At 37.0% G+C, this 25619-nt stretch overlaps 1 protein-coding gene across 1 annotated transcript in view; it reads right to left on the bottom strand.

The window, feature by feature from the left end:
* RUNDC3B (RUN domain containing 3B) overlaps window positions 1–25619 on the bottom strand; it is a 56705-nt gene that overhangs the window by 22681 nt on the left and 8405 nt on the right. The window contains exons 2-7 of the mRNA XM_033051639.2: window positions 23165–23280; window positions 13937–14070; window positions 11844–11929; window positions 8697–8786; window positions 5489–5569; window positions 2817–2985 (exon numbers count right to left, since the gene is read on the bottom strand). Of these exons, the coding sequence (XP_032907530.1) occupies window positions 2817–2985; window positions 5489–5569; window positions 8697–8786; window positions 11844–11929; window positions 13937–14070; window positions 23165–23280 (676 nt within the window). The remainder of the gene's footprint in view (window positions 1–2816; window positions 2986–5488; window positions 5570–8696; window positions 8787–11843; window positions 11930–13936; window positions 14071–23164; window positions 23281–25619) is intronic.

Here is a 25619-nt window from a genome sequence, read left to right as displayed (position 1 = left end):
TGCATGATGGAATCAGACTCTTCTCAGTTGATAGCCAGTGAAAAGAGGCAATGGGCACAACCTGAAATACAAGCAAATAGGAAAACTTTTCTTTCCTTTTTTCCCCATTAAATGAACACTGGGATGGGTTGTCCAGACAGGCTGGAGAATGTGTATCCCCAAGATATTCACAGCCTGACTGAAAAAGGCCTTAAGAAACCTGCTCTAGTCTACATTTTCCTGAGCAGGGAAGTTGGGCAGGACAATCTTCAGGGTGTCATCTGACCACAAATATTCTGTGATCCTATACTTAAATATAGTTCTATTCATTTCGTATATATTTATATTTGACAGGGACTTTTTAGTCTCAGTACAAATTCCAAGTAGTCTTGAGAGCTTTTCAGTATGCCTAGTTCTGCCTCATCAAATATTACTGTTATCTTGACTCCTAAGACGTTCCTTGGAGTTCTAAGTAGCACTTTGAAAGTACTAAATGATGCATTACAACACTACAAATTTCCTGCCTCTCAAAACCATAAAAAATTGTAAAACAAAACAACAAAAAATCAAACCATTTTACAGAAACATTTTAGATCTGGAGCACCAGTATCAGAAACATAGTCCTATGTACAGTAAATAACTCTTACCTATAATGACATGGAGATGCGCATCCCACCAGTAAAAACATATAAAATTCCAGTATAAACAGTACACAAATAATTCAGTAGTTTACTATTCAAAAGTGAACAGCTTAAGCCATTCCAGAACAGGGAAGGGATAACTTCCACATAAATAACAAATGTGTAAAGTATGACTCACTGATCTGGACAAGAGACAACTTGGAAAAGACAAAGTCATCAAATTCCCAGAGTGGCCTGGGCAAAGCTGAAAGGAAGAGACAGGTCCTAACTTTTTAAAAAGCAAGAGCTAGGCACCATGAAATCAAGCTCATAGGAGCCAGATTCAAAAGACAGAATAGGAGGTAATTTTTCACACAACAGATGGTAGAGTCACAGAATACTTTGCCAAAAAAGAAATTATTTGGATGGTGAAATTTTACATGGAATCAAGGGGATATTTGACAAGTATTTGGAAGAGACAGCTATAACAGGTTACTACATAGACAAACCTTTTAGCTACAGGCAGCCCCTCAGCTGATATACATTGGCCAAGAGTGCATTAGAAGAAAAGTCATGCATCATCATGTGCTTTTGTTTATTCTTCCCTCTACATCTCCTTTGGTCAAGTACCCAAGATAGGATAGTAGGATAATCAAGGATCTAAACGAGCAGAGTGTAGCTGATCCAATAAAGCAATGCCAGGATTTTGCTTGCTAAAGTAAAACCTGACCCTATCCAACCACTCAAATGGCTCAGAGACCTTTATCTCAGCCACAATCCAATTGCTTGTCACATTGTGATGCGCTGTTAATGACTACAGCACACATACTTACTTGAGAGGCACAAAAGGAATTTATCACTGGGCAAAATTATTGACTTTAGAGCAAACGAAGGATCCAACAGACCGACTGTATCAGTTACTAAAGACATTATTTTCAACTTGGTCTTCTTGTCACAAACACACAGTTTTCCAACACAAAGAATGTCAGAAAGCCCCTTTGTTCAAAAAAACTGTCTCTGATTAACTGCACTGAGTGCAACTCATTCGTTGGTGCAACTTATTGCCATGAAGAAAGGGAAGGGAGAGAAACACTGACTCTTTCACTGTAACTTAGAAAAACTGTAGCTATGTTTTTTCAAGTGCATTAAAATAAACCAATTTTGATTTTACTTATTCCATATTCAGGGAAATAATTACACCTCCAAGCACCTTTGGGTGGTTGCAGCCCTTCATATGGTTTACTCTATTTAGAGGTTCACAAAAATCAAATTTGCATGCTAGGAAAATAGAATACTAGAAGTACTAATAGAAATTATTTTTAAAAATGTAACCAGGTGTATTTCAGTTTTTTCCTGAAATTCTTCCCACCTTTGTTTCTCTGTGCACTACTTTGGTGTGTACGAACAGTCTGCTCTCCTCTCTATCTACCAGCTAATGTGCATTGTAATTACTGCAGATGTAATATGCTGTTATGAAAAACTGACAAGTACTTTGCTTTGAAAATGCTAAATTACTGAAAGGTTTGGACATATATTTCACTTCACCTTTAACTTAAGGTATGTTGGGTGGTAGATGGAAAACCTACCTTTGGTTTCTATAGCTACATTCAATATGCCACCTAGATTAAAATCCAACACTAACACATCCTTTCATGTTTTCCTTTCCCATTCTGCTTCAATCAAGCTGTAAAACTACCTGTTTTCTAAGAATCCATCCCAGTATCACTGAGAAGATAGTTTTGCCTTTCATCTAAATGAATTACTTTGCTGATCCTTTTTGCTTAGTTTAAGAATAACTGTTAAAGTTTAACATCACTATCATCATAAAAGCCTTCAGCTGTCAGGCTACATACAACAACAGAAATCTCTGACTTCTAAAGAAGAGAAAATTCCTGTGAACTTCAAGCACACAACCAAACAACATTAGAGATACAGTGTCTGTAACTCCAAGACTGGATAAAGAAGCCAAAGGTTCTACATTAGATTGTGAAATCTGATCTCTGAATTATTGCTATTCTCTTCCCCAACTCATCAAGCCTCTTTTCCCTCAAATCAGTGAGCAAAGATGCTTGGATACTCTGAGGATCATAAAATTCAGGACATGAAGCTAAACAATCTCTAATAATGTATTTTCCTGCCTTTACTTAGATGGATATGTTACCAGTTGGCTGTTGATGAGCTTGGTTCCATAGCCCCCACACAAAACTAATCTTTTACCTTCTGTTCCAATGCAAGCCGGTACTTCTGTTCTACCCTTTTGCATTTGTTGTACCAACTGTTTTCATCTGTGATGAAAGGAGGACCAATGTTCTCTGGAGTACTGCCTTCACTGCCACTACTGCCCAGTGTTCTTAGCTCTTCTTCATCACTGCTGATACTGTCAGAACTGAAGAATCATATTTATTAGCCAAGTCAAAAGCTGTGCTTATAAAAATGCAAATTTTCATTGAAATTGAACCATTGCATTTCTTAAAAAGCTCTGCAAACAAAAAAAAATCGTAACATTGGGATATGATGGATTACTAAATATAACTTGTATTTCAAGCTTTTGTTTCTATAGCCACATAGAAAATGGGCATAAATTTGTTTGTGATCTTCATCAATTTAGACAACTGTATGTGGGCTACCTTCCTAAGTACGAAGGGTAAATGCATCACAATATAATATCTAAGAAAGTGATGACTTAACCTTTTCTTCACGAAGAGTTGTATCTAAAAGATTTTGTTTCTTTAAAAAAAAAAAGCAGAAACCCAAAAAAGTGGTTGTAATTATGTTAAAGCAAGATAAACTTAAACCAGAATGTATATCTATGTTTATAGCAAAGATCATGTGCCTGTTACTTCACAGAATATATCTACCTACATAGTAAGTAGGCTCATTGTTAAAATATCTTCTTATCTTCCAGAATCAATGCATGCTAGAGAATGCAGACATCTGTCTCAAAGACAAGAATTTATCTTAGTCTAGAGAAGACAGAGGGGATGCATATAAATATCTCAAAGGCAGGTGTCAAGAGGATGCTGCCAAGCGCTTTTCAGTGGGGCCCAGTGATAGGAGGAAGAGCAATGGCCATAAACTAAAACATAAGAAGCTCCACCTCAACACGAAGTAGAACTTCTTTGCATTGAGGATGGCAAAGCACTGGCACAGTCCTCTCTGGGGACGTTCAAAACCCACCTGGACACATTCCTTCCCCAGGTGTCGCCTGCTACAGGTGACCCTGTCTTGGCAGGGGTTTAGACTGGATGATTTCCAAAAGTGCCTTCCAACCCTAACAATTCTGTGATTCTGATTTAACCCAGTACCTGTTTGAAAATATTCCCTTACAACTACATTTCCCCCTAACAGAATTTGCTAGGTTTTTATCAGCAGTGGTTTACATAACCCCATCATCCTGCCATGATAGAAACTGAATTACAACTTGTCACTAACATGTACAGCAATTTCACGAATACAAGCCGCACTGAGCATAAGCCGCATCGCTGGGTGTTGGCAAACATTTAGTTCTTTGTCCATAAATAAGCTGCATCTGAGTACAAGCCGCTCTGTCGTTCGCAGGGAGGACCCGCGTGCAACAAAGTTGCCAAATAGTAACAGAACCGTGGCAGGGCGGGGTTTACTGGCTCGGCTCGGGCCATGAGGGCTTGGGGCTGCTGACAGGGCTGGGTGGCCCAGCTCGGCGCTGCCACTCGGCGGGGCCGCTCGGGGCCAGTCACCACCACCGCTGGGTTCGCTCGCCCCAGCCTGGCGCTGCCCCGCGGTGGCAGGGGGGCACAGAGCCCGCTGGCACCCACGGCAGCGGTGGGAGGCAGGGATGGAGCCTGCCTGCTCCTGTGGTGGCGGCATGCGGGGACGGGAGCCCCCCGAGCCGCGGGGCCAGCAGCACGGAGCCCCCCTGAGCTGCGGGGCCAGCAGGAGAGAGCCCCTGCCTCCCCCCGAGCCACGGGGCCAGCAGGAGGGAGCTGCCCCGCCTTCCCCACCCCCTGTGCTGCCTGCACAGAGCAGCTCCACCCGCCGCGCAACAGAGTAACCAATTTGTAACAACCGCGTAAATGCAGGGTTTTACTGGTAGGTGCTCGACTTTGCAGTTTGCACTGACTCGGTTTGCACTCCCAGGGTTGAAAATGTCAGAAAATTATTCACATATTGGCCGCTCCTGAGTATAAGCCGCATTTCTGGTGTGGGAGCAAAATTTTGGTCAAAACGTTGCGGCTTGTATTCGTGAAATTACTGTAAACTAGTAAAAATTTCAGGAGAGCAACTAGGATATTTCATGTTCAGTCGTACATCTTCAAGACTATTCCTAACTGCTTATCTCATTTTGGTAAACTTAACAATAGAAAACATAATTAATTTCCGTGCTTTTTGGTGATGTCAAATTGCAACTTGATTTATTAGATAGTGAGAATTCTTTTGATTATTAATCATAAGGCTGATCAGAGCAGCAAAATGCAGCTAAAAAGTCAGTTTACATAGCGTCTAGTCACGACTTTCTGTTATGTGCTAATGGCTTATACTGCCTAAGTCATCTTACATTTATCAGGATACATATAATTTTTATTTACAAAATAACTGCTTTTTATTTTTATGGCTACATAGAAAAGGCCTAAGAGAAAGAACAGCTTGGTCTGGTGATCATCAAAGGAGATGCAGCATTTGTTTCCCACTGAACTGTTATTCTGAATCAAGGAAACAAAATGAGCATGACTCATTTCGTGAGTCATGTAACAATTCCAACAGTCTGAAAGAGTGAGGTAGCTGAGTGTACAGGTTTGTACTTAGAGATAAATAACATTATGCATATGAAATGAAAAATAAGAGGCCAAATAATAAGTAAAATTTTGCCAAGGAAATAAAACTTTAAAAAGCAGAGTAAAGCTAAAAGGTACCTTTGGGTGAACTTCAAGTATGGTGTATAATCTATGACAGCTGGATAGCTTCCATCCAATCCCTCACCCTTCAGACAAAAACTGATAAAACAGAGCAACAACAATAAGTTTATTAAAAGAAAGTTAAATGACAGTGACAGTTGAATATTACCAACCTGAAACTTCATTCTTTGTAATTTTTTGGAGCTATAAGCACTAATTTTTAAACATTCACTTTTAATAATACAGAGAGATGGCAAGAGAATAACAGGAAACCTAACTGAAGCAGCAGAAACAGAAGAATTATGGATAAGCTTGGAATTTTCCACATTTAACATAATTTAAAAGGTACGCAGAATGCTTATATAACCATTCTACTAAGTAAAAAGTAATTTTCTCAAAAATATTTCAGGGTCTTTCTCCTTTCAGACACTTACAGGTGCTGAGGTGCAGGAAGCTGAGGAACATAAATGAACCTAACTTTTGGAAAATGTTCTTAAATGGCTGTAGCTTTATAAAACTTCAATTTACACTGTATTCTTTTTTTTTGTACTGGAAATAAATTATTGCATTTCAACCATGTTTAATTATCACAGAAGTGACAAAACTATCATGATTCCCTAAGGCTCATATTTCTCATTCCTCCTACCTCTGTTATTGATAAACAGATTCTAGTAAGTCACAGCTTTTGCTAACTGAATTTCAAAGTGCCATTTTTGACAATGCAGTAATTTTAGTGCTATCTGGGAAGTATATCTAAAGGGCTGTCAGTTTTTCCCTCCCCCCAAAAAAGAAAAACAAAGCAAAAAAGCACCCCTTCAAGATCACAATTACCTAATTCCATATTGCTGTCAGGGGAGAATATAAAATCAGATTATGTTCTCACACAAGCTCTCTCATCTCCAGCCCAAACTTATTTACAACTCCACATAGATAAGCTAGCCAACATTTATAAGAGACACTGAACTGAAAAAAAATCTCATATATGACATGCAAAGAATGGCTATGGCTTCTCAGCCATTCAAATCACAATACTATGAAGGCTCTGCTCAGTGGTGCCAAACAATAGGACAAAAGGCAACTGGAAGAAACTGATGCATAGAAAATTCCACCTGAATCTGAGGAAGAACTTCTTTACTGTGCAGACCAAGCACTGGAACAGATTGTCCAGAGAGGTTGTGAAGTCCCTTGCTGGAGATATTCAAGAACCATCTGGACACAATCCTGTGCCGTGTGCTCTAGGATAACCCTGCCTGAGCAAGGAGGTTGGATCAGACAACCCACTGTGGTCCCCCCCAACCTGAAACATACTGTGATATGTGGCACAATAAAAACATTCCTGTAGTGCTAAGCTCCCACTTTGCTCATTTAGACTCTTAAAAGCTGCACTGACAAAATGTAAAGGTCTTCAAGAGCCAATCAGTAATCTGAACACCATTAACAGTTCCTTTATATTAGAAATCAGAGGACAAAGAAAGAACGAGTACAGTCATACAACTAAGCTCTCATACTCTAGTATGTAACATCAAGCTTTTGAGAGACAAATACAGTCAACTAATGACTATTTATGAGAGGATTTATATACTACAAACCTAATCTTGCAATGGTTATTCATGAATAGCTGTAGTCTGCCCAAGAGTAGGGCTAATGCAGAAGTAGTTTAATTTTAGATTATGTAAAGCTTGAACTAATAAAATCTGGTAATTTCTCTTGAATTTTGCTGTACACAAGGCTAGCACTCTTATCATCCTGCAGTACTCTTCTGTTCTTCCAGAACATATGTTGAGGATGTAATTAAGCCAATCTAATGATACTGTGATGAAAAAAGAAGCTATCCTGTCTTTTCAGCCTCTCCTTTGCCATTTTTTCCTTTTTTTTTAATGCAAACATGAAATTTCCCTCCTTACAGCGGTATTGGCACTTATCTGACTCCACAGTGGTTCAGCAGCCATCAAGACCTGCATTTTTAGGTTGTTTCCTTTTTTTATCCTTTTTCCATCCAGTTGCAGTTCCACAGCTGAACTAAATGCTCTTTGCATCAGGAAGGGAAAACATTGCTCATTCTTTATTTGTACCTTTTCTTCTCCAAGCATTATTCTCCCATAATCTCTGCTACTAATAGGATGCTTCTATGAACCAAACTAGCTAACAACAAAAGAACTATCCAGTCCTCTTCTGGTGATGTTTTTTCATTCTTCAACAATTTAAGCTGGCTCCACAGAAGGGTCCAACAAGCCTGGCACAGAGGTACATAAACAGCAGTAAATATCTGAAGGGCCTTTTGGCAATGGTCAATCACTCAATGCATCCAGCAAGGCTACTATTCTGTTTTCTGGCACTTCACCTCCTATACTGGTTTGTGACAAGCATTAATGCTGCTGCAAGGTAAATACCAACAGTGAACTGACAGAAGAATGAAAAACTGCATTATGAGACTCCTTTTCCTTGTGCTGAATTATGAAACTCTCTGCCAGCGGCTCTGCCCAAGGCTAAATTGGCCCAACCAAGCATATTAACAAGGTCTTGCACCAGCCAGGTTCTATTTTTTTACAGGCACTGTAATTTTTATGTATTGCTGATATGTATTGCTTTTTAATATGTATACATATACAGACACATTGTCTTGGTTTTTTTATTACCTAGGGTGTGCTTGCACATTTGTTACCTTAAAAGTACAGAATTAATAATATAGGAAAGCCCACAAAAGCCTGGCTAGAAGTTGCAAATGTCAATTAACATAAGCAACTCAGCTGCAGGTAATTTTAACACAAGTTGATACTAAATGGTCATTTTTAGGTTATGTTTTTCAAATTCAGAAGTGATAAAGATTACCTTCTACATATACTGTTACAATGCTGTCCTTGAGTTCCAGGATAAACCAAACACTTAACCACACAGTTTCCTTTACAATATAAAAATATCTTTAAAAGATGCCACATCTACAAGCTTCATTTAATAGCTTTGAAATATCTTCTGCAATTAAACTTCTGATTCCTTTTAGGATTTTGATACCTGAAAAAACTACTCCATAATCATGCAGTTATATAAAAGCATAACTTGGTCTTATCTAGAAGAGCCATTCAAGATCTCTCTCTCTTGCCCACTTTTTCACTCCAACCTAAGTTTCGTCTCTCAAACTACCATGGGAATTTAAGAACGTTTTCCATAATGCATTAATTTATAAGTATTTTTCCTGAGCATTTTGTTATGAAGCACACAAATACAGTACCTGAAATCAATTGCATTGAGTCCCAACAGCATACCAGCAAGCATATTTGCTTCTTCACCAAGAACAATTGCTCCATCTTCATAAAATCTCCTTCAATTAAAAAAAAAAAAATTCAGCATTTTTCATATTTAACAGAAAACTGAAGAAATCCAGTTTAAATAAAAACAGTTCATGAACCCCAGAGGCATTCATATTTCATTTCAAATAAAGCAAACTAATAGACTGCATAGTACAAAACATCACAATCTTAAAGCACAGAAGAATTTAGACACAAGCAAAAAGAATTTTCAGTATCAGTCCTATGAACTAGTAGGACAGGATGGATAAAATGCAAAAAAAAATTATAAAGTTACCTTGTATTTTACCTCTAAAAGGAAGAATTTGTGTCATGTACATAAAGAAATAATGATTCCATCACATGTCAAGAAGTTCTCTCTCACAATTGTACTTGCAGGTTCTTACAAAGTTCAACATTCAATTTTCATTTTTAATAGCTGATCTTTTTTTAAAAAAAAATTAAAATCGGCTATTTTTCAGATCGTTTACATTTTCTTAAAATATCGCACTCTAGAAGGTCACCAGAATTCACCTAAAAATTACATGTGGCAAGAGGGAAACCAAGAGGTGTTCAGCACCAAAGGGAAGTTTGATATGTCACTTACTAACAACTGAGATGCACAGTTCACTTTTACATTCTAGCAGTGGATGAATGCAAGAAGGTGCCAGATTACTGAATACAATCTATATTTCAGACAAATACCAGCAATACTACAAAACTCCATCTGTTTTAAGAATTGCATGAAAGCTTCTGGATGGTTCAGAGAGACCTCCAGTTGGCTGCATGGTGAACATCCAGAAAAGACATGTTTTGAGGCACAGGTCCAGAAATCGAATTGTGTTATACTGCATGCTGTGAGAAGTTCCACTTTTGCAGCTTTGTAAGAGACATCCGTTCATTATAAGGAGATGAGTTGCCCAAGATCTCGAATGTTCTTAGTACAAAGAAGAAATCTGTAAGACTTCCTCTCAGAAGACAGATATTATAGTCCTGATAGTGAGGCTAGGAAGTACAAACTCAGCTCTATACTCTCTGACTTCAGGAAGGGCATTAGGAGGCTAAGCTGGCTGAGCCAAAACACTGAGCTAGAGGGACTCCACAGTCTGATTCAGCACAGTGACTTATTTGTGAACAAACAGCAGTGCCCCCAGCACATGCAGATTACCAGCCATTTCATTGGCATTTGTAAAATCACTGCCAGGTACCAGTCTGCACTGAGCTCTTGTAAAATAGTGCCTAGGAAGAAATCACACAGAAAGGAGAGGGCACACCTTCAATGGTGAGATGCAGAAGTTAGCCTGGCAGTGACAGTGTTAAAGACAGCTGCAGCAATCCAGCCAAAGCAACAGTCCCCTTGGAAAACCCACAAATCTTCATTCAGTGCTGTAAACTTGACATCTCACAACACAACAGCCTGCTTTAATTTAAGAGTCTAACCATTCATTAGAACAATAATTCTGTGCCCATACTTAATCCAATCCCTCTTCCAAGTGCAATATGCACATCCAGCACTAAGAATGTGCTGTTTCATTCAAGTACTAACTCCAGGCACCTAAACACAACAGTGAGGTTTAAAGAGAGCTACCAGCATGATAGATAATCTCATATTCTAACACAAGAAATTTATAGTTTATACAAATAATTATTAAATAGGCATACAGAAAAATAAATTATTTACAATGCTAAACAAATGATGCAAAGCATCACCCAAAAATCAGGTCAGTTATTAGGTATCTGAAATCCCACACGGGAAAAGAAAATATGTCCATTGTTGCTAGTGGGTCTGAAATCCACACAACCAAAACCTGAAAATGTAATTTTTATTTCCATTAGATGTATTTTAAAATATTACTTCAAAAGAAACTTTGCACTTACTATGTTTGGAATGCAAGAGAAGTTGTTTCCAAAAGCTATACCACTGAAAGAACATTCAAATATATTAAACATTAACATGTTCAAATAAATGAATTTGAAACTGCTATTCAAATAAAACCATTGCTATCCACTAACAAACTACACTAACAAAACAGGGAAAAAGAATGTGCTACTTAACTACATAATTTGTGACCCTACTCTTCCTCATCTTGTTCTCAAAAATGCATGTGACTTTTCAGTTTGAAGCAGCATGAGTAAATCTTTTCCAGATTTTCTTTGGTTTATGTGCTTCTTGTCTACTATAAATGCAAGCAAATCTGGGTAAAATAAGACAACAGGTTTTGAAACTGCAATGAAATGGGATGATTACCTAGTTGTGTTTCAAAGTCAGATTAATACTGGCAAAATATATGTAGACCTCTGGACAAATATTAAAACAAATAATACTCTAAATGAACAGAAGTCCTTACAGAGAAAATTCTTATTGTTCTAATAGCCCATTCATTATATCAAAACTTCCAACATAAAGTTCAACATAAAGTACATTTTACAGATCCACCTGTATTCAGATAACTTCATCAAAAATCTGTAAGACATACTTGTTACGAGATAAAATATCATCTAATAACTACATTATCTAAACCAGTCCAAAACTGTCAGAGTATTCTTTGTCACAAAGCATATTCTTGTCCCTGTTTTTATCATTAAAAGTTAAAACAAGAATCTGTTACACATTTTTCTTATTATAGCAAGAATTCTAGCTATGCCTGATCACTAATTCTGCTACTCTACAGTTCTCAAGAGGTTCCTGGAATTCTCTTCCTTTTTTCTTCAGAAAAATTTACTACAAAAATTATTTTTTACTGAGTCCTTAGGCTTTCTATCAATTTTGAAAGGAATACCACATCTATCCTTACTACACCACAATTTCAGATTGAGTTCCTACTTTAGAGAGGTTTTCTTTGCTTTTGACTTTTCAAGAATTTCAGCCTTACTTCCATATTTTTAAATCATTAAAAGATTTTAAATTTTGCAGTTCTACCCATGCTAAAACCAAATCCACACTGACTCTAGATAATCTTTCACTAGGTTACAGGTCTTTTATTAATGACATCCTTTACCATACCAATCAAGTGCACCATTCACTTCCAAACATAAGTCCCTCACTTAAACAACATTTACTAGAATATTGCAAAAATAAAATTCTTGTAGACCTGGTTGTTTTGAAGTCCCTCAGAGCTGTAGAAATGTATTCAGACAAATGTTTTTCCATAAGTGCTACTCTTATCCATGCTCGACCCTGCAAGACAAAACAGGTATCAAATATTTAAGCATTACAGAAAGAAACAATTTTACAATCTGAAAACTAGCACCACTGTTTTATCTGAGTAAATGACTGATTAACAAAACTAGCATTAAATAGAAACAGTTGCTATGATATACTTCATTATAGCAATAATGAAAAAAAAATGCATTCTTACAAGGACATGAAGTTTATTGTGAAATAAAGTTACCCAAAATTTTAAGGAGGGGAGGAGAGACCTTTCATTATATGCTCCAGTTGTTTGAAAAGCTCATGTATGGGAGAGGCAGTAGATTAGGGTAGAAAGGTTCACATTTTAAAAAGAATGTATTGGAAGCATCAAGTTGTTTCCACAGTAAAGTAGGAGCAACCTGTCCTCAAAGTGATTCTCTGTGTTCATTCAAATATTTTAGGGATTTACATTAAAAAATGAGTTGTGCAATATTTTTTCCCTGCAGTAACAACATTATCATAGAAGGTGCACATAAAATACAGGTATGAAATCAAATCCAAGAGGCATAAATCTTGTAGAATCCAAAAGCAAAACTTTACTCAAACAATTCCATAAACAACAGTAATAACTTAAAAAAATAACCCTTAGAAAAGCACATTTGCTGTGTTTGCAGGTCTAGTGCACAGGACTGTAGCTTGCAAAAGAGAGACATTTCAATGGCTGCCACAGTTATGACTGTGCTTTTGAGAACATCGGGAACATTTATTGTAAACCATATAAACTTGAAACAATTGTGTAAGTAATAAGATGTGCTTATGCTTAGTATATTTGGTGCTCATAGGCATCTAGCTGACTATCACTACAGACATTCTACCAGAATCAGTAGTAGATTATAATCCTACTTCCGGGTGACCTAACTGTGGTCTTCTAGGGAGCCTACAGGAAAGATGGGGAGAGACTTTTTACAAGAGCAGGTAGTGACAGGAAAAGGGAGAGTAGCTTCAAGCTAAAAGACAGTAGGAAGATGTCTCTGCCCACAGCAGTGGGACTGGAACTAGATGGTCTTCAAGATCCATTTCAAACCAAACCATTCCAAAATTCTATGAAATGCTAAATAAAATTGCTTTCATAAATACCAACAGCACAGCAAAAGGATTATCATAGACTGCACTGAAATTAAAAGGACATTTACTGGGATAGATGCCTTTATGTTGCATTAATTTAGAACATGACTGAAACCATGAAACTGATGATGTTGCTTAGCTAAGGACTAAAGCCTATGCACCTCCAGTGGAAGCAGAGCCAACCAGCCCTGGCAAACCCTTGCTGACAGACTGAGAAGGATACTTATTTGGACCACTAGTCAAACTGATGCATATGATGAGTATCTGTGTCAGCATGCTCTTCATCTTTTCATATCCAGACTTCCAAAATATTCCCCCAAAAAACTGAACACCATTATCCACACTCACTGCTATTTAGCATGAAGTATTCCACAGAGTAATAGTATTTTTTTATTTATTTATAAGAATATTTCAGAAAATAGCGTTGCATCTTATTATCGACTGAATTTAAATATTCATATCTATTCAAATTATCTCAGAATTCAGAAAGACCTTCAAAATAATGAGCTGATCACAGCTATTCTATCAGTGTATAAATTGTACATGAAATAAAATTATTGGGAAGGGAAAGAAAAAAAATCATCCAATTTCTACAATTTTAATATTTCTTAAGTATGTGCACAAGACTTAATTTCCCTTAAAATAGTATGTTTTCAAAAATTATGTAACGTAAAAAGTCTGAGGACAATCATTTCATAACATAACACAATCATAGAATAGAGAATTTTTTCTACTGAATAAGAAATCTTAAAGCAAAGATATTCTGATTTAAAAGTGGGGCTTTTTAAAAGCAAATATTTATTAGACAATTTAAAAATAAATCAAACAATGAAAAAAATAAGTAAGCTAAATACTATGGTTTTTTTCAGGTACAGAACTGTCACAGCAATGTAATAAAGAAGTCACTTTAGCCTTTCTCTTCCCTACCTTAGCTCTAGAAGAACCGACATTCTCCATGTTCTCAATACTGCAGATGCAATTGTGAGAGACTTTTCGGCAAGCTACGCGAATGTAGTCCCAGAAACTACGAGGACTTTCATAGCCGAACCAGGTGATCTGACCTTAAATCAAAGCACAAGATACAGGAAAATTCATGAACCTCCCTGTCTGCTTATTGGAAATAAATGTACAGTAATTTCACGAGTATAAAGTGCACCAGAGTATAAGGCACACTTCCGGGTATTGGCAAATTTCCGAACTTTGTCCATATAAGGTGCACCGGAGTATAAGGCACAGGTTTTTTTGCAGCGAGGATCCACGTGCAACAAAGTAACGAATTAGTAATGGAATTGTGCGATCACAGGGTATACTGGCTTGGCTCAGGGCCAGGCGGACTTGGCTCGGGGCTGCTGTGGGTTCGTACTTCCGGGTTGGCAAATTTCTGAACTTTGTCCATATATAAGGTGCTCTGGAGTATAAGGCGCACTTCTGAGTTCAGACCAAAATTTTAGTCAAAAGGGTGCGGCTTATACGCGTGAAATTACTGTAATTAAATTCTCCCTGATATGCTGCCTTCACTGAAAGGATTTTATACAAACAAGTCCATGAATTCCTACTGAAAACTGACTCACAGATGTAAAAGAGGTTGCATCATGCCATTATGCAGCTTACGCTGGTTTGAAAGTGATGCAAAAAGAGAAGTTTAGGGCTTTGTGTATATATGTGTATTTTCCTGAGGTTTTTTCTTGTTATTATGCTAAAATAATACTTGAGTCCTTCACAGAACTCTTCAATCATAACAGAGCACAAACTTGTGACTTAAAAATATGAGGCAAGAAGTATTTATGCTATTTCTATAGGTAGTATATATATTTCACTAATACAGACAAGTAGAGAGAATTTTGTTCTTAAAAAGCTTATATTAATAAAAATTTAAAATACCACATTGCTGTGGTAGTGTTATCTTTATCTAAGGAGCAGACTGGAATTTTTCAAATTGTACTTTCATTTGAAGAGAAGTTGATGCATAAGCAAAAAAGTCTTACAGTCACAATTTCTTTTGAGTATACAGAGAACATACCCTCAGAAGCTGAGTGAAAATAATTGAGCAGATCATTACCTCTTCTGGAACTACAACCAAAATCCTTCATGTTTTTTTCAGTTTGCAATGTATTGCACTTAGAAAATGAAAACCAAAACTACACAGCACTTGCAACATCTCCACATAAATTTCATCAGCAGCACAACAGTTCAACCCTGTTTTTCAGGGTGAACAGCACACTGTTCTCACTTTGGACATACCTGCAAACAGGTATGGAACAAGTAAGTTTAATATTGTCCTCTAGTGACTGCCAGCATTGCTATGTGCAAAACCTTGTCTCCATATACAATGTGATTTTCTTTTGAAGCTAATTTTCTCTGATTTGAAGTCCTGAATTGCACTTAAGAAGCTTTACTAAAGTATGAGAAAGACTTCTAACTCTTTTTTGTAGAAAGCTCAGATTTTAAGTAAGAATACATTAGTGTGATACTGCAAATCATACATACTGAAAATAAAATCCAAAACATGCATTTTTATCTGACATGACTAGATTCAGCTTCAAGCATAGCCAAAGTAGTGTCAAAGATCTGCCCCTATGAGTTGAAGACATTCAAGTGGCAGGTTCTTCTTCCCCTAGAGGGTGCATGTCACTTGACTTTGTGGTCCATCTGCTTCCTTCACATTAAATTAAATTACATTAATTTAATTACATTAATTAAATTCAAAGCATGATAAAAGACTTTAAAAATACAAAAAAGGCACAAGCAGGAAGTATTAATATATAATACCCAATATGCCAAAGAAAAAATACAACTCCAAGGTGCCACATTTACTGTAGTTTTAGACCTGCACAGCTCTAAGGACTAAAATAAAAGAAATTCCACAACCTAAGTGCTTTTACAAACTTATTATATTTGTTGAAATGTCAAGTTTAGTGGACAGCAACAAAAATTTAACAGCATTTCAACAACACAAAAAAGCTACAGATATTTTTCATATTCTTCACCAAACTAAAAACATTTCTGCCCTAGAAATTATACCTATAAAATAAAATGAAGCTAGAGTGTAAAGATGACTTCACATCATCAATTCCAGGTCCAACTAATAAAGGCAAGTGTATGACATATTAACTTCTGTGGCATTTCCCAAACTATCTTAAAGGCAGAATATATTTAGCAAAAAAGTTTCACTCCAGTTTTCTGAAGCTGCTGATGAAAGGCAATTCCTTTTACAATTGAACATCTGAAAAAGACATGGTCATTTAAAACAAGAAATAACGTTACAACAGAAATCCATAGCAGCACACAGCACTTACTTGGTTTACACCGATCAAGAAAGCCAGCTGGCCAGAATTCAACATACTGTGACATTACAGTGGGCATCCATCTCATTCCAGTTCTGTGAGAGTGTGCAACAGCTTTCAGACTTCAGCAGGAATTTTCTTCACTTGAAGGCCACAGCCAGTTCAGCACCTTTTGTGAACCAAGTCTCCTACATTTCACTATTCTGTCCCTATAACTTTAAACCTTGCCCACACTATATAATCATATAATCTCTTATATAATCTCAAGAAAAACTTTCTCAACCAATCTATACACAGAAAAATGTTGGAAAAGACTAAGAATAGTGAGAATGTGTTTTAAGAAATACTGAATAAGATATTAAACTATAGATTTACTGAAATTTTAAAAGCCTCCAGCATGTGAAATTTTATTTGGCCCTCAAAGCATTCGATGCACACAGCCATAAGAAGCCTCAAGAATGAGAAATGAAACAGCTCCCACTACTCAGCACTTGTCAGGCTTTACCTGCAGTACTGTGTCCAGTTCTGGTCTCTACAATTCAAGGACAAGATCTGACTGAGAGGGTCCAAAGGAAGGTCACAGAGATGTTCAAAGGGCTGCTTAACCTGTCCCATGAGGAAAGACTGAAGGCATTAAGTTTTTTCTCTCTAGGGAAGGTTCAGTGGGAAACTCATCACAGTTTTCCAGTACTTAAAAAGGGTGAAGGCTCCCTCATTACAAGGAGCCACACAGAAGACAAGAGGCAACACATACAAGTTGCACTGGGAGAGGTTTCATCCCAAGAAAGAAATCTTTTACAATAGGAACCAAAATTCACTGTGACCACATCCTCAATGATGTGGTTGAGTTTCTACTGCTGATGGTTTTCAAGATGTGATTGAACAAGGTGCCAGATACTCTCATTTAGACTCCCATGCTCAAATGATTGGACCAGATGATTTTTCAAGGACCCTTCCAACCTGGCTTGTTCTATGGTTTCAAAATCATATCTAAATTTTTAAAGATCTCAACAAAATTGAAAGCTAGTTTTAGTATAGAACTTACATTCTGTAAAAGTATTAAGGAAAGAGGAAGTTTCTCAGGACATGCACAGGGCAAAGAACGTGGTCTCTGCTGTGAAGTTCATATGTCATCTGAAGACATAGAAGCTGACAGCTATTCCAACAGAAATGATGTTGGTTTTGTCAGCCAAACAAAATTGTTAGGTAAGCATGGAAGCTGCACGTGTAATATTAAACACTGTTCAAATAAATTCCATTCCTGTCTACAGAACTGCAATGCAAATAGAAAAAATATTGTTTTTTTCTTTCACCACATTTTTGCATACTTCTGCACACCTATTTCAACCTACATCAACCCGTTTCTGTTCCAACAACTAGATACAAACATCTATAGCTATTGCAGATCCTTTACATGCCCAAGAAATTCTTCAAATAAGATTAAACAGTTTTATCCCTATTCAATCACAGTCCAATTTAATTTACAAAGTTCCATAGTTGCAAAGAAGTAATGACTAGGACACTCCGAGGTAGACAGGTTTCCTCCAGGTTTTCCCATATTATTTAGTTTGCAGCAAATTTTTCTATCCAATAAAAAGTAAGTTTTAGTGAAACTTCTCGCTAATAAACTGGTGCAATCTTTGAGGAATTTCTGAGATACCTACCCTTATTCTGAGCCTACAGAATGGGTCATTAAATACTTCAGTAATTCATAAAGTGAGCCCTCTAAGACAACTATAAATTCATTTATGGTTTTTCTTCATACAAGAAGAATGAACTAAACCACAAATTACACAAGAGCTCTCTTGTTTCTTCTTAGTCAAAAAGAATAACAGATCACTCTGTGTGTATAGATACTAAATCTAGTACTAAAAGCTATTCTGCTAAGAACATTTTTGCACCAAATAAAGGGCTACCACAGCTGTATGTTTATTTTGTCTTTTTCATTATAGTAGTGCCTTTAGTTCTTATACCCTTAACCTACCTTTTTCACTCCCATTATATCACTATTACCTTAATTATTTAATCCAGCAGACTTTTTTCTCTCAGAACAAAGAGCATTACAAACTGTATTTTACTTACTCAAAGAATTCCTAAAATTTAGGAATTAAATAGACTGGATAGATAAAAGCAGTTTCTATGGACAACCCTAGCAGAAACTTTTGACATGTTTATAGCGCCTCCTGAACGTACAGCAAAATAGGCACACAAAGTTGTGAAAATGTCAAAATAGAATGGTACAGTGTATCTTTGTGTATCCTCGTGGTGGTACATACAAGTAAGTGTACAGATGACAAGTGTGCTCGCAGTAACCATGATATGCAAAAATTACAAAAGTCACAAGAAAGATGCTCTAGAAACATTTACACACTGACACCTGACACTATCTCTAAACACACATATTGGCTAGCAGTTTGGACAGCAAATATTTTTGCTGCGCACAGGGTATTACACTGAAAATATAGTAAGTCAGCAAATACATTCAGAAGACCAGTTTCCAGAGATATGTTTAAGATGATGGCCATAGAAATCTACAATAGTTATTCATGTTTTTCAGTACTAACTCGACACTAACATAAAGTGATAGGAAAAGGCAGAAAATAATACAACCTAGTTATATAGTAAAGATATCAAAATACACATCTCTTTGAAATTACTTAAGATTTTAAATCAGCTTGGATATATCTGAGATCAAACCCCAAGCTGCTGAACACTTTTGACGTGCATCTCTGCACTACCCATATATACTTAGGTGATCTGATAAAAAAGACACTTACAGAAAAATCTGTGGCCAGAAATGAAAACAAGAAACCATACAGATGACTGCTTCATGAAGATGACTGCTACTTGAAGTTGCTGCTTCATGTGCCCAGTAAAGAATGGGCAAGAATGGAAAAAAATCCAAACAACTATATCAGAAAAAAAAGAGTCCTGAAATTATTTCCCTTGCTTTAAAGATTATCAAAAACACATTCATTTGTACAAAAATTTGTAAAATCACTTTCAGAACTATAGGTCTTATCTGGACCTTCAAATACATTGTCCCAGAGTAACACTTAATCTCTGCTGTATTGTAAAACCATGCAAATGCTTATTCCAAAGAAGAAATAAAAGAGTACAGTAATTTCATGATTATAAGCCGCACCATTTTGACTAAAATTTTGCTCCCAAACCGGAAGTGCGACTTACATTCAGGAGCAGCTTATATATGAACAAATTTTGGAAATTTCCCAACCCGGAAGTCTGAGCCAGCAGCAGCCCTGAGCCGAGGTGGAGCCCACCCGGCCCCAGGCAGCGGGGCAGTGGCGGCACTGCCCGGCCCTGGGGGGGCGCGGCGGCGGTGCCGGCCAGGCATGCCCCTCTCCCTCCTCCCGGAGGCGCCAGCCAGGTACGCCCCTCTCCCTCCTCCCAGTGGCAGCAGCCAGGGATGCCCCTCTCCCTTTTCCCAGCGGAACCGGCCAGGCACACCCCTCTCCTGCTTCCTGGAGACACCAGTGGGCACACCACTCCCCTGCCTCCTGGCGGCAGCGGCGAGCAGGGCCAGGGCCACTCCCTAGCGGCCGCCCCGAGCAGGGTCGAGCCAGTAAACCCCATGATCCCGCGATTCTGTTATTAATTGACAACTTTGTAAAAGTTGCAAAATGCAAACGAAAGTGCGGCTTACAATCTGGCGCAGCTTATATATGGAGGAAAAATGAAACATTGCTGACACCCCGGAAAGTGCAGCTTATAATCGGTGTGGCTTTGTAATCTAATTAGTCACTCCTCTGTTTTTCTGTTACTTCTTCTCTCCTCTCTTTTCAAGATTTTCAACTGCCCTGTCCAGTAGCATCATATCTTGCCAGCAGGGATGCTGCACAGTTTACTTCAATGACATGAAAGACACATGCCTTATACCCTCCTCACTACAATCTTTTGTCTACTCCACTTTCTCAATACATCCAACACTTGTAGGAAGTATCAGGTATACTGCATATGTAGTGTTACACAGTACAGGGAAATAGTTCTTCACTTTCTAGAGCTTAAGGCAGTCCCTTAAAAAACAGTTAATACAGCTTGCTCAAACTCTCTCATCCCTAGGGCAATTCAGACTTTTTTACTGTCTTTTACTGTCAACAGCCACCTATTCCTGACTGATATTTACTGGCAGTACTGGTTCTGTAAGGTAGTGCCATAGCATATTATGTTACCATTTTTGGAACTATTTTGGTGCCAAATGTGCCAAGTCTTCTGTATCACATGAACAGATACATATATTCAAGCTGCATTTACAGACCTCTATTGTGTGAGCTGGTTTGTTTATGCCAATCTTATTTTACTACTAAGCAAATACCCACTTGTAAAATATTCTTAAGAATATGAGCAGTTGGGGTAAAAAAATGCATTCATGGGGAAAGTAATGATTTTTCTGCCTGTTTGACTTCTTGGTCTGGCTCACTACAGGACCCTGTGAAGACCACAGCCAGGAAAGGTAAGCACAAAGTCAAAGTTGGGCAGTAGGGTGAGAATAAAAATCTGCAGCAAACTGCACTGAGTTTAAGACATGTCACGGAGATTTACATTACAACTGGACAATTAATGAGTAATCTATAGCAGTCCTACTTTGAACAAGAGGTTGGACTGGATGACATTCTAAAAACTTTCCAAAACCTAATTCTTCAACAAGAGTGAATTTAGAAAACCAAATCAACAAAACCATTCATGGTGTTTAAATAAAAAATGGTATTTCATTACTCATTTGCTACTAGGAGTATCAGATCAGGTACCTCTACCAAAAATCCCTTTTACATGGCTCTTGTGTTTTTACAATTACCATTTTTCCTAGAACACCTAGGAAGATAATGCTTGGAGAACTACTACAGAATTTTTAATTGCAATGGTTTTAGACTAAGTGTAAAATCCCTGTAGCTGAATTCTTTTCCCTTTTAAATAACAATCCCACTTCCTGCCATTTTGGGTCTTGGTTTTTTTTTTTTTTTCTGGATCCTAATTAAGGTTGAAACCAATAAACAGGAACAGTAACTGTATTCCATCAAGTCTGTTCTTTGCCCCTTATCAATACATTAAATTTAATGTCAGAAAAGCTACCAGTAAAAGCTTTCTAGTAAAAGTAAATGTCACACTTTATAACGTAAAATAAGTTTTGGGTTTTTCTTCCTTCCACACCCAGTACTTCCAAAGGAAGCTAAAGATTAAGAACTGTTGTTTGCCATGGCCTTAAGAAAGTAAAATTCTATCCACTTAAACTCACAAATCCATTTAACTACACTGCCATGAGATTATCCTGACAACTCTGATACAATGAAGCTATTTATCTTACCATAGACAACCAGATCAAATGTGTTCTGCCAGCTTCAAAATACTTTATACAACCCACTGCAATCACCAGTCTGCTTTTAGTCTATTCCTACTGACACAAAGTATGCATTCAGAATATATAAATAAATTCCAGCAATAAAATACAATTTCTTTCAAGTCCCAAGTTGTAGAATAGATACCCTCTTAAAATTTGAAGCATCATGGTACATTTCTTATCTCAATTTCTATTTTATTATTTAAAAATCTTCAAAAATTACATGCAGTCAACTAGCTTATTACCAAAACATTCTCCGTTTGCAACACAATCCACAAGTTTCCACCTTTTTCTGTAATTTTAACTCTGCAAACTTAGAAAACCATACTAGCAATTACAAGGGGAAGAATGAAACAAAAATTTAGCTATTTGAATTTCTCCATTTCTTACATAAAATTATTTTTTACTTGCAAATTCCATTTGCCAACCTGTCAAGGTTTCTTCTCTGTACTGCCTATCCTGAATAAAAGACTATGAAGCAAAAGAATGCTGAAAAAAAAAATTAACAATGACTTTTACACAAATATTGCTGAAGCTGGAAGAGGAGAAAAGAGAGCAATTTCCCTGCAGAGTTAAGCTGCTAAGTACCCATAATCACTCCAAAAATCTTTGTCACAATGTGACAAACACTATGTTTCTACCATACTGTGCACCATTTTTTCCACCTCTGACAGAACCACAGCAGGTAGTAATTGTGCTATTCAAATGTCAGCCTACACACAGTATTGTTCACAAAGCTTGGTTAAGAATATTAAAAAGTATGAAAATGAGTAGATTGTCATATTACACATCTATATTTAGATGATTATGATGTTCTTCATAATCCTCAAATCATTTTAGAAACTGTACACAGAACTGAGAAATGAGAAGACACTTCCAAGGTCCCCTTCTAGTGACTGCTACTGCTAAAGCACACTCTGTTCTCTGAGCAAAGCAGCTTCCTCTAGAACAATTAGAAAATGCAAACAGACATTTGACTTGATACAAGAAGAAAATCAACAACTGACCTTTCTCAAAAGCAATCTAATCCAGGACATTCCAGTAGATAAAACAGCCTCACTAAAGGGGTGGGGCAATAGAATGAAAGGATCTAAAAACAGTATATGGAAAAGAAGGCAACAAAAGCAAGGAAGGGAAAAAGAAATGGGAGCAGTACCAGATATGCTCTGTAGCTTCTATTGAAGCAGATAACATAATTGTCTTTTAGACTCTTAGGATACAGTCTTATCATAAAACAGAAAAGCAGACAGAGCTCAGCACCATGGCAACATTCACTTGCCTAATTACCAGCCCAGAAGGCTTCCAACAAGATCATTGGAAACATGTTTCACAGAAATGATTACTTTCACTTTTCCATAGTAATGCAGAAAATCAGGAAGGTAACAGTAATAGGACTGACCCACAAAGAAAGCCAGTGCTTTCATTCAGCATCAAGGAGTTTGCACAGATGCACATTGGTTTTGTATAAACAAATTCTCATGGCAAAATCATGACCAGTAAGGAAGTGAACTGACATACCTTTCAGTCGATGACTTAGAATCTGTTCCAGAATGGCTGCAAAATTATTAAATTCGGGGGAAGTATCATCAATAGTTTCAAAACAGGAACGATCAATCAGAGTCTTGACTGAAAACCTAGAGCAAAAATATGGGACAATCATAATTTATATGAATAATTAGTGTCCTCTATAGCAGAGCAGTAGTTTGTATAAACCAAAAGAGCATGGAACCAGAATCCACCTCGATGATTTCAAGGTTCAGTGAGAGCAACAGGAACACATAGAACATTCAGATATAGTGTGGAAGTGCAATTGTCATTGTTGGTCTTAGGCATAAAGCCTAACAGAAAGAAAACAAAAATCCCTACCCATTCCAAATAGAAATGAGCTAATTATTTTTCTTTTCTCTGCATTAATTTAATGAAGTTGTAGAAAAACAAGCACTCAAAAGCATCCAACATCAGTTTCTCCTTGTAATCCTAAACATAACCATCTTTCACTTGACATTTTATCAGTGCTCCTTTTATTCCTAAATCCATGTCCAATAATCAGAATTATAAACTTTATCCTATTATGAGAACACTCTAATTTCATCCTAAGGCAAAAATAATCTAGACATATTATAAAACAATGAATTTTTATGCATTGTTAACACTGCATTCACTTAGGCTGATTTCCCTGTGAATGGTGGTAATCCTTATTGAGCACTACATTACTTCATTATGATGCTAGAAAAGCTTTCCATTTCAATGATCTAACACTTAAAACTGGAAAGGTTGAATCAAGTCACCGTAAAAAGCAGACTAGATGTAATTAGTCAACTGGCCAGTCTGCTGTGTTTAGTTACGTCTACATTTATACAAACTTTTATTCAGAGGATAGTTAAAATCTCAATAAATGTGACAAAAAGTTATTTTTCTTTTACCTTCATAATTTTAGTCATCATCCATTTTTATTTTTCTTTCTGCAACTTGTTCTTCCAGTTTTCAGTTTCTAGACAAATTCCACACATTCTCAAACTTAAAAGTATTAAATCTGAAGCATTTACTATGTTTTTTTTGCAAGAATCTTACTTGTATTTATAGAGCCATACTATAGCCTGAGGAGATAGTTTTCACAACACCCAAATGTCAACAGTACCAACTCAGGATGTTCTCACTCTGCCTGCTCCTCCCAGATCCTGGACTTGAGCAAGCACTGGTTTCCTCAGCTTTGCCAGTTCTGCACTTTTTATGGTGCTCACTATGAACTGCTCTAGACTGGAAAGAAGGGGAGAAGTGCCTCTTAAATATGGATACATTCATTTTAAAAAGTCCTTCACAGCATCTCAACACAAGTACTTCTATGGCATAGCTGCAGAAGCAGCACAGCATTATAGGCACAGGCAGGAATGAAGTTCCTTACACTGGTACTATTTTGAAATGCTCCCTACTACAGAAGTAACTCCTTAGTGGAGTCAGCACAGCCTTCTGATGCACAAAATCAATATGCTCAAACTGATTTGACACATAGCTCAAGAGCTTCCACTCAATTATGTTTTACTCAGTAAGCTTCTGAATAAAGACGATTTTACCTTTCCTGCAGGCTTCTATTGTTTTAGTGTTTTTAACAGAACAGGAATTAGGAGTGAATTAGGGTGGAGGAGGAAGCTTCTCCTGCAGTGCCAAATTATGACTCAGGTTTGAACTCCTCCATATTTTTAACCAGTTTTGAGTAAGTGAGAGACATGCATGCCCACCAGTTAACTGCTATTGACTCCTCTAATGGCAGAACTTAAAGCTATATCAGAACTGAGAAACTTTTTATTAAAAAAACCCTTCATTTTGAAACATAAGTGCCTATAGCAATGCCATGACTAAGCTAATATTAACTGTAATAAGATGAGTCCTCCCACACCATGCAGGTCTGAAAAAGATACGGTGCAGCACATCACTCACAGATCCATACACAAGATAGACAGTGAGTTAGCAGTGTGATGTACTGCCCTGTATACATGAGTATCATCTTAAAACTCAAGAGATATGATCATCCATAACCTGCAAAATCGAGTACAATATAAAGTTATGTTTATTTTTCCTGCTTTCAATGTCATACTTGAAAGCTCACTAATTAATATTGTATGGAATATCTATTCAGAAGTGGAGATATATTCAAGAAGAAAAACTTAACAATTTCAGACACCTCTAAAAATCAGAGATGAGTTTTTTTAAAAAAAATTTAAAGCATTCTGCAACTCAACTGAAAAGAAATCTAGTATTTAAGGAAACAAGAAATTTTATATACCTAGGGTCTGATTATAAAAGACAGTCTAAGAGCTCATCATCAAAAGGGTGTTCTTTTAAAGTGGTCGTATTACATAAGAAATGTTAATTTTCATCTGTCTACTCTACCCTTTCACAAAATACCTAAACTTTTACAATCAAGTTTGGTTAAATTTGCTTTTAGGACAACTTACAGGGAGTGCAAGTATGTACT

The sequence above is a fragment of the Catharus ustulatus genome, chromosome 1 (genome assembly GCF_009819885.2).
Source record: "Catharus ustulatus isolate bCatUst1 chromosome 1, bCatUst1.pri.v2, whole genome shotgun sequence".
NCBI classification, from domain to species: Eukaryota; Metazoa; Chordata; class Aves; order Passeriformes; family Turdidae; genus Catharus; species Catharus ustulatus.
Note: the sequence above shows the minus strand (reverse complement) of the source record. Positions and strands in the feature narration are given on the sequence as shown.